The sequence below is a fragment of the Vigna unguiculata genome, chromosome 1 (genome assembly GCF_004118075.2).
Source record: "Vigna unguiculata cultivar IT97K-499-35 chromosome 1, ASM411807v1, whole genome shotgun sequence".
Taxonomy (NCBI): domain Eukaryota; kingdom Viridiplantae; phylum Streptophyta; class Magnoliopsida; order Fabales; family Fabaceae; genus Vigna; species Vigna unguiculata.
Genome location: NC_040279.1, coordinates 4,410,577 through 4,420,956, shown reverse-complemented (window position 1 = coordinate 4,420,956; position 10,380 = coordinate 4,410,577). Strand labels below are relative to the sequence as shown.

At 36.3% G+C, this 10,380-nt stretch overlaps 2 protein-coding genes across 2 annotated transcripts; one reads left to right on the top strand and one right to left on the bottom strand.

Annotated features, from left to right (window-relative positions):
• Positions 1-618: 618 nt before the first annotated feature.
• On the bottom strand, positions 619-6,536 carry LOC114176244 (putative disease resistance RPP13-like protein 1). Its single transcript, XM_028061218.1, has 2 exons — positions 6,363-6,536; positions 619-4,574 (listed from the first exon to the last, which is right to left on the bottom strand). The coding sequence occupies exon 2, from the start codon at positions 4,506-4,508 to the stop codon at positions 1,002-1,004; it is 3,507 nt and encodes a 1,168-aa protein (XP_027917019.1). The 5' UTR covers positions 4,509-4,574; positions 6,363-6,536; the 3' UTR covers positions 619-1,001.
• Positions 6,537-9,414: 2,878 nt separating this feature from the next.
• On the top strand, positions 9,415-10,380 carry LOC114182941. The gene is made up of 2 exons (XM_028069757.1): positions 9,415-9,468; positions 9,616-10,380. The coding sequence occupies exons 1-2, from the start codon at positions 9,415-9,417 to the stop codon at positions 10,378-10,380; spliced, it is 819 nt and encodes a 272-aa protein (XP_027925558.1).

The window sequence follows — 10,380 nt, the reverse complement described above, 5'->3', positions numbered from 1 at the left end:
TTTCACGTAGAAAAAATGATAACAAACGGAAGAAGATACTAATAATGATGGTAATGAAAGAGTAGTTTTCTAGAAAAAATTAAAAAATTAGGAAGATGTTTCAAATTTATCTTCTAAAATTTTATGGAGAATTTGGTGATGTGAACTTTGAATTTTTTTGTACTTTTGAAAATTTAACATTATAATTTTTATCTTCATGTCAACTCTATTTTATTGTTATTGCAACCATATTTTATTACGGAACAAAATGTATATTAATGTAACTCCAAGAAATAGGTAATATAAATAAGAGGCAAGAGAGATTTTTAAACAAACCTCTACTATAGTCCAATAACATTATATATGAATCAGTGTTTAAATAATTTAAAACTTCTTACACTAATATGGATTGCACTTCATTTGATTAGGTAATTCTCCATCACTTTCTAGTCTCTCTCTATATTTAGCAGAACCTTTAGTTTTCATGATCTGATAATTGCAAAGTTAAAAATACGTGATAAGATTTCACGAAAGAAAAAAAAAGGCTTCAAATGATTTCACTACTACTCCAACAAGCTCATCAATGTTTTTAGGTGATTCTTATGTTATAACACTGAAAAAATTTCAAGATCTAAGACATTTAAATACAGGTAATTCATCTTATTCAACTTTTGTAGCTGCTTTTGGATATTTTTCTCAAATAACTAAAAGAACATTCCCAAAGTGTTCATACCACATTATGTGCTCATTAGATGAACTTAAAAATCAGGAGACAACCTTCTCATTAATATGACAAACTAATAAATGATCTTATGTACTCGTTGGAGGAGTGATTCTTTTGTGTCATAACTCCATAATGATTCATGTCATAAGTACTTTATATATGCAATCACAGATTTTGGCCAAGTAAGAAATCATATCATGAGCAGTGGTAGAACAGATATTTTTTCCCCTTTTCTACCTTGTGAAAGTTAAGACTGAGTATAAACATGGATGAATTTGCCTTGTGTTTTCAACTGCTGCTAAGACATAATCACAGAAGGGATGTTGTGAATTTTATGCCAATGCTTTCCATCCCTTTGGTAACGCTGCTTCAGTAAAGGGCATTCATGAATGTAGAGAACAGAAAGAGAGTTGGATAAAGCTGCTTCTGGCAAAGATTGAAGAAGAGGGCAATAGAGAATATACAAGGAGTTGAGAGATTTCAGATGAAGAAAACCCCTATAGTTTGTTTTTTTTAGCTTTGAACATGCAATTAAGTAGAGCACACTGAGAGTGGGTGGTAGCAACATATCCTCTGGGAAAGACTCCACGTTTTCAAAGTCATCACTAATTCTTAATTCTGTCAGAGAATGGAGTTTGAACAATCCCCACTTCTCCCTAGAAGCAACCAGTTTGGGACAACGCTCAATTTCGAGTTTGCGTAGGCTTGAAGGCAAACCCCCCTCCGGAAATGACTCAAGATGTGGACAATCATGAAAAAGTAGAGAATGAAGATTGGAAAACAAGTGTAGTGGAAAGGGCAAAGAGGAAGAGTACCAGCTTGTTATAGAGAGAGTGACAAGAGAATCATGTATGTGCAAATCCAAAGAGGACCATTTTTTATTTGGACCATGAAAATTGTGGATTTTCATCTCTTCAAGGAAGGGATTGTTGACAAGAATTTGGTGGAGGGTGGACTCAATGATGCAAGTTCCATGCATTGTGGCCTTTTTCAAGCTGGATGGCAAATCTTTCAAGAAAAGTTTTTCACACAAACGCAACTTTATCTCATGAATACTTGCAGCCTTGGGAACTGAATCCTCTAAGTGTTGGCAATCACAAATTTCCAATTTCTGCAGAGAAGGAAGGTGTTGAGGTAGGGCGCTTCTCAACCATGGGCAACGTCTCACAGAAAGCTCTTTGAGACATGACAAACCTTGGCCTTCTTCATTGTGACCTTCCAAACTGCACCATTCTTTCCATGCACTCATTTCCTCAAATTTCAATATTTCAAGAGATCTGAAAGGAATATTGGAGGAATCACTACCACAGAACTCAGGACCAATGACCTCTATTCCATAAAAACATGATATGGAAAGCTCCTTCAAAGAGGGAAGTTGCCCAAATGGTGGCAAGACAAAGCAGAATTTGCTTTTAGTCAGTGCAATGGACACTAAATTGGGCAAATGAGATGCACCAAACCATCTTGGAAAGCTAGTTCCATCATAACGTAAAACAGAAAGCTTTTTCAAGTACCCATTTGGTTGAAGAGCCTCCAACACTTGTCTTTCTAATATTGAGTCCTCATTTTCATTGCACCTTCCAAATTTGTCACCCCAATTCAACACTAAACCGTCTAAATGCTTTTTACCTTTCAGATTAGCTTCCACGGCATCCCGAGGATTAGTGACATTTTCTAACCGAAAAATTGAAAGTGTTCCTTGAAGATTGCTGAGATTTCCCAATTCCTTAACATCATGCTTCCCGATAGAAAAACTAGTCAGTGTTCGAAGATGTTTCAGCCTTCCTATATGGTTTGGCATCTTGTTTATTCCACTCATACGTATATCAAGATGGCGCAAGTTGACAAGTTTGTGCAAATCTATGGGAAGCTCAACCAAATGATAGCACCATAATAGTAACAGTGTCTGCAAATTATGCAGCCTACAAATGGAATCAGGCAATGTTTTAATCTTAGTGTACGAAAGGTCTAAATAACGCAAAAGCTTTAAATTGCCTATATCATCAACTAACTCAGTGAGAAGACAATCATTGAAGGATAGCACACGTAAATATTTCAATGTAGAGAACAGATCACGTTGTTTATCAGTGTTGATCAAGCCTCCTCTGCCAAATTCCCATCTGAATGCCACAAAACAACGTAATTTGTTACACTTACTAACATGCTCCAAGAATTTATCATCAATGTTAATTTTGCGAGACCATGAAATGTGGCGTGTTCTCTTGGTTATATTTATCTCCAAACTGTCACTTATTTGTGAACAAAATTCTCCTGAGACAGATATTGCTAAATCATTAAGAAGATCATGCATAGTGAAGCACGAAGCACGGTGTCTTGATTGTTGGAAAAATGACCTTGCTACCAGATCATTGAAGAACTCAGTGCCTAACTCTTCTTCACTCATATTTATTTGGCAGCAACTCAACAAACCTTCTGCCATCCACAGTTGGATTAACTGATCCCTGTCAAACTCATAACCCTTTGGAAATATGGAGCAATGAGCAAAACAACGCTTCAAATAGGAAGGAAGATTGTGGTAACTCAATCTAAGAGCAGGGTTAATGTTGGCTTCATTGTCAGATAGGTGCCACATATCACTCTCCAATATCTTAACCCATTCATGCTGGGAGAATTTCACTCGCAAGATATTTCCCAATGCTTTTAAAGCTAAAGGCAATCCTCCACACTTATCAACAATTTTACTGCCAATTGAAACAAGATATGGATATTTAGTGGCATCCTTGTCATGAAATGCAATATCTGAAAATAGCTTCCAACAATCTTCTTTCTCCAATGGCTTCAAATGATATAGATGGGAGGAGTTCATGATCAGTGCTACCTTCTCATTACGAGTGGTGCTAATAATCCTACTTCCTGAAGGTCCATAAATGAAGGGGATCTGCAGTACCCCCCAACTTGCATAGTCTTCGTTCCAAACATCATCTAGAACAAGCAAAAATCTTTTTCCCATCAGTCTCTGCTTCAATTGAAGTTGAAGTAGGTTTAAGTCTTTTTCTTCTGCTGCTTTGGACCCAAGTGCCTTAAGAATTGCTCTTGTGACAGCAACAACATCAAAATCTTGTGAAACATAGACCCACGCTTTAAGGTCAAATTGATCTAGTACCCTTTGGTCATTATACACAAGCTGCGTAAGGGTGGTCTTACCCATCCCTCCCATTCCTACTATACTAATTATGGGCACTTGATTGCATGTGACATTGTCAGAAAGTAAAATTTTTATGATTTCCTCTTTTTCTTCCTCTCTACCACAAATGTTAGATTCATCCACCAAGGATGTAGTCGGCAATTGCTGGGATTGTTTCCAACTGACTCCAACTTCATTGCCAGCAAAAATTCCCTTTCTTAATCCTAGCATATCCTTTTGGCTTGCAAGAAACTGTATGTTCTCTAGTAGTTCTTCAACCCTAGATGCAATTTGTATGTCAAATGGATTAACAAAAGCCTTAAAGAAGCCTCGCACCTTGCTAGTTGTAGGCTGAAATTCAGCTTCCAGCTTATGTCTTGACGCCTCATTAGCAACCTCATCTATCAACAATTCTGCTTCATACATAGCCTCTTTCAGCTGATTAAGCCAGTTCATCACATTTGGGCTCTTGTACTGTCTTTCCTCTGCATCCTCCAGCACTTGGTTGATGGAATTCAACACAATCTCTAGCTTTTTGAGCATCTTATCCTTGATTTTCCTTCTATGGAAGTAGTCTTCTATGTCCCTTGAAGCCAACTTGTCAAAAGTCACTTGAAAGACAGCGGCGAGAAATGCCCCACTAATACACTCTGCTGCCATGAATCCTTTGATTGAGTCACTTCACAATCACCTACTTCACCCTCACTAAACACCTTCTGTACAAACCTAAAAGCAACACATAATAACATAAGCACAAACTCACAATCAAAATCAAACAAGAAAAAGTAGCCTTACCTTAACTAGTGAGAAATGAAGTATCCACTATTCAATTTTCAATATCTATGTTCTTGAACCTTTCAACAAAGTTACTAAAAGAAGTTTTTAAGTCACCCGGTCTTAATCTGTTTGCATCATGTGAAGTACCCTTTGTTAGGTTTATAAGAGCGGGTTTACCGGGGAGATATAACACCAATGAGACCTAAGCCCAACTACATAAGGTATTGACACCACTCTCAACCTAAAACCTTATGACAATGGATTTATAGGTCTTTATCTTTATATAGTACTTTACTTTCTCACTTCTAATAAATATGGGACTTAGACTCTTAGACTAATACTTGGATTCCTAGCACCTTTTTTGACAATCATGCCTTCTCACTTATACGTGTCAAGCAGGTAATGAAGTCCATTGAAATGACATCTCTTTTCTACGAGGGTATTTACTAGCCATTACAACATAAAATGCACAACTTTGACTTTTGACATGATAAACAAGTCAATTAATATCTTATCACATTTGCGTTCATCATCACATAGGTGAACAAACATAGATGAAAATCTTTTAGATATATATTGATTTATTCTTAATACTCAATTAGCAAACAAATAATCCAAAACAAATGCATTTCACTACAAGCACTCATGCAGTGTTAACATAAATGAATGTTTTATATAAAAAATGCATAAACACAATTTTTAAACTATAGATTCAAGGAAAACAATTTTTTTCCTTGTATACCATTTTTTTAAAAATGTTTTAAAGATTTAGTGGCTACAAATTATTTTAATTTAGGGTAAAATATATTTTTAGATTATAAAAAATTAAAATTTATCCTTATATAAAATTTTGATATAGTTTGGTACGTCGATATAATTTAATTCTTAAATTTTGTTTAAAGTTTGTTACAGTTTAATACTTAAATTTTAAAAATCTATCGATCTGTTAAACACCATTTCAAATTTTGCGTATAAATTTAGATATTATAAACATATTTAACCATTTAATTTAAATTAAATTATGATTAGAGATACTTAAAATTAAACGTTGGGTAAGAATATCTTATTCTTTACGAGAAATCACATTGATCATTAAGTCTTATAAAAGCTTAGAATACGTTAACGTGATATAAAAAATAAAATCCAAAAAACCTCTTGGCCATGATAATAAAAGTATACATTTTTTGCATTGCAAATATATATTATTGTTAATAATTAAATAAAACATGATCTTGATATTCAATTTTTTAAATTATATTAAGGGACAGTAATAAATATGTACATCGCTTTGTTCTCATATTTGTTTCATTAACACTCATTTCGACCTCATTCACATTTTCATCTTAAATTATTAAAATACTTTTAATTTTGGATAATCTAACAAACTGATAAACTTATGTATCTGCAATAAAAAAGAAACAAAATAATCAGCAGACTGTGTTTCTGCAGTCATTCTCATCATGTAATATATAAATAATTTATATCGATAAGAATACCCAAATCTAGGAACCCTAATACTAATAATAATAATTAATAGTAACAATTAATACTAGTAAAACAAAAAATCGAAAAAGTTTCCACAAACTTTAAATCAAGGATACACCATATCTACAGCAGGAATTGGATTTTTGAATACAAACTGAAATCATTACATCAAACGCAGGCAAAGATCGAAAACTCGAAAATATCAAAACCGATTAAGGAAACAAAGAGCTTGTAAGGTGAGAAAGACGATACCTCCCTTGAAGCTTACGTGGGTTTGGAACAGATTGTGAAGTGTAAGAGCTAACCGATACTACCAGATAAGGACTTCCTTTTATATGTAAGAGACTCTGCAAAAACCCTAAGTCACTTCATTGGAATTTTTCTTTTTAATCCCATCAACAACCCCTCCTCCTCAACCCACACACGTTTTGGGCTTGTGGGCTTGGTATTTAAGACCCAGACTATTAATACATGCACCCTCACATTTTTCTTCTACACTCACTTTCATCTTTTTATATATATATATATATATATATATATATATATATATATATATATATATTTATTTATTTATTTATTTATTTGAAGTTTGAATTTTGAATTTGTTTCTCTTCACTTCCTGTTTTGATTATTGTTTTTGGCAAAAAAACTACTCATGGAATTCAAGGTTTAGTAGATTTTAAAGTTAGATTTAGGTAGTTCATTTCAAAAGTATTTGGTGTTTTTCTTGAACGTCTTTAAATAACAGCGAGCCTATCATGGTTTTAAAATTTTGAAATTTTTCTAAATTGAATGATCTATTATAGAAAATTGTAGTTACAGATTGTTTAATTTATAAGGCCAAATAACGTATTATGGAATACATAATATGAAACTTAATTCTGGACGTTAATTATTACTCATAGATTGGTGAATTCATACCTTGAAATTATATTTAACAATGTGTAATCCAAAATTTAATTTCAAGTTTCGCAAAGAATATTACTAGTTTGTTGTGAGAAATGATTATATGCTGATAGAAGTGATTATGAAAATGAAAATTGTAATGGTGATTATGCTTGATAAAAAGAAATGATCAATTTTGCAATAAAATATCGAACGGGAAGTTTACATGTCGACTGGAATGAATGAAATAATTCTTGATATCATGAAATGTAAGTGAACCATAGATGATTGATAGTGAAGATTTTACAATGGATAAAGCAAGTAAAATATGAGTTGAATACTTGTATGATATTTATCGGCATATATTTCAATTGAAATTACACGTACACTTTATGTTATTACTTTTTTTTTAACCACACAATTCTTGATTTTTTTTTTGTTATAAGAGCAAGTAATCCATTATTTCGATAACATGTTTTGGAATGTGTTTTTCACCATCTTTGCATTTGGAATGCGTATGTTATTTTTGACTCTTTTTTTTTATCCTCAAAACTCCTACTAAAATACATGTATTGTGAGGACCCACTAACTCTCCCTCTCTATACACTCTCTTCTTCCCCAACTTCTATCACAGAACCACACTCCACCTTCCTTGTTTTCCTTCTCTTTAAACCAACTGCACAGCCCCCCTCTCTTAAGCAAAGCTCAATTTTCCTTTCTAATAACTCCTCCACTCTGTTACAGCTGCTGAAAACCGGAACCAGGAAAAGAACCCCCCTCAAGCTGAGTCATCTTCTCCTTCCAGTAAGTCAAATTCAGTTTTCCTCAATTCTCTTCAATTCTGGGATTTTTGGGGATTTGATGCTTACAAAAATCGAATTAGGGTCTTGTACTCACCCTGAGTTATGAATTTCAGCCCCTTAGGTTGAGGATTTGAGGTGCCCTTGTGTTAGAGTCTTGCTTGTGGTGATTTTGAAAAGGTAAGGGAAGCTAACCGAAATGCCTTCCATTTAATCCGTAAATTTTGTTTTGTTTGATGTTGGTGTGCTGAATTGATTGATAAAAGTGTTTGTGTGAGTGTATGATCATTGTTGCCCTGAAATTGCGTTCTTGCATGTGAAAACAGTGGGATGATCTGTTATTTTCGCCTAGGCGGGTGGTTCTCGCCTAAGCGAGACTATCAGAAAGACTCACCCCTGATACTAAGCGAGGTCTCGCCTAGGCGAGCTGGAGTCGCTTAAGCGAGAGAGACAGTCTCGTCTAACCGAGCCAGTTTAGCCTGAGCGAGAGTTTGCCCAGTTTTTAATCCTTGCCACTGTTTGAGTCTCGCCTAGGCGAGATAGCCTCGCCTAAGCGAGATGGCTTCTCGCTTGGGCTAGATTGCCTAGCTTAAGCGAGATTCACTACAATGGAGCACATCAACTTTTGTTTTGAGGGAAAAATGACATGTTTTACTGTGATTTCGTGCAAGGAAGCTCTTATATGCTTGATAGATCACTATTTAATATATTGTGTGATGAGACTAGAAGAGTTTGAGTATATAGAGTGGCGGTAGGAATGGAATTTCAAGGGAAATTCATGTGAGTTTTTAGTGTGAAGGACGTGTGGAATCCATATTGGTTGGTATCCTGAAACTCCAATAATCATTCACGCTCAGATAGAGTAGAATGGATTATGTCGTGAGGAGTAGCAGGAGGTCCTAGTCTTTGGACTTGATCTAGTCCTAGACGCGAAGGGGACTTACCTTGGGAACGGTCGGGTGATAACCCCTTGTGTCCAGACTCTGCAGAGTCTGGGAACCGTCTGGGAACCGTTGCAGGTGCAAGCCACCAAGAGCTCCAATGTCGCTTACACAATCCGGATATCGAGTCTAGAATTTTAATTATTGATCTATGTGTTATGAGTGAATGTAAATGATGTTTTGCATTATCTTTCTTTTCTTTCAGTTAGCTTACCCTTTTTGTTCATGTTGTTTTGTTCTTGTGTATTCTCCTTTGCTATGATCGCCTATTGTTGGTGTGAGCAGAGCCTAGTCCAGATGATGACGCCCCCCTTCAGAGCAGGAATTGACCCTTACTCACTGTTGTAGTAGTTTTGAGCTAGACTTTTAAGGAGTCTTAACTTGACGGGTTAATTAGGCCTTTTTATGGTTTTGGATGACTCTACCCGACTCATATACTATGTGTATATAACTGTTAACTCTACTATCTGTTATGTTTGACCATGATATAATGTTTTGTTTGATAGTATGAAAAACTATTAAATGGGATGTTACATTTTTGGTATCAGAGTAGTAGTTCCTTTAGGGTTTGTAGGTGTGAGCTCACCTAGTTTATGTTGTGTGTTTCTTATGGTATTTTGGTACAATTGTGGTGTTTGATAGATGGACTTATGATTCTCTCTTTGTGTGGTCAAAGTTATGGCACCTAGGCCTCCTCCTCCTCTTATTCCTAACCCGGATAGTTCTCACTTGGTGGGGACAATTGAAGCCATGTTGGCAGCCATGCAGCAGTAAAATGCTAACATGGTGAACCAGCACAATTTAGCCTTGCAGCAGATGGAGTCTTCTAGGCTTGCAGCAGAGGCGACTTAGCAGAGACACTTGGAGGCCTTGCATCAGCTGGGGGAGAATCGATCTGTAGCTGAATCTTCCCAAGCTCCACCACCACGAGTACAAGAGTGGAGTTTGGAGGATTTTCTTCAGCATCACCCGTCTCGCTTCGATGGCAAGACCACTCCAGATGAGGCAGACCAGTGGATGAGGGATATGGAACGGATTTATGATGCCAAGCGGTGCCCAGCAGAAAATAGGTTGGCTTATTCTGAGTATCTGCTAGCCAGAGAGGCTGTCCGTTGGTGGTCTAGCATGAAGATGATGCTAGAAGACAGCAGGGAGACTGTCACCTGGGAGTTGTTCAAGAAGAAGTTTTATGCTGAGTACTTCCCAGACAATGTGAGAAACGCCAAGGAAGTGAAGTTCTTACAGCTGATGCAGGGAGAGATGTCAGTGTCAAAGTACGCTGAAAAGTTCAAGCACCTAGGCAGATTTCACACTTTGAAGATGGCTGAAGATTGGCAATGTAGGAAATTTGAAAATGGACTGAGAGGCGATCTTAAACTCATGGTGGCTCCGCTCTCTATAAAGGAGTTCCCTGCTTTAGTGGAGAAAGCGAGGGTAATAGAGAAACTAAAGGCGGAAGTTGAAGCTCAACAACGGTCTCAGCAGAAGGTGGGAGGACCATCTGGGTCCACAAGCAGACATGACGACAGGAGGAAGCCTTACTCTAGACCTCCGCCTCAAGGGTCCAGGAGATTCCCACCTCAGCCACATCCGCCCCAGTCATATCAGCATCAGTCTCCTCAGCATCACTCTCACAGACCATAG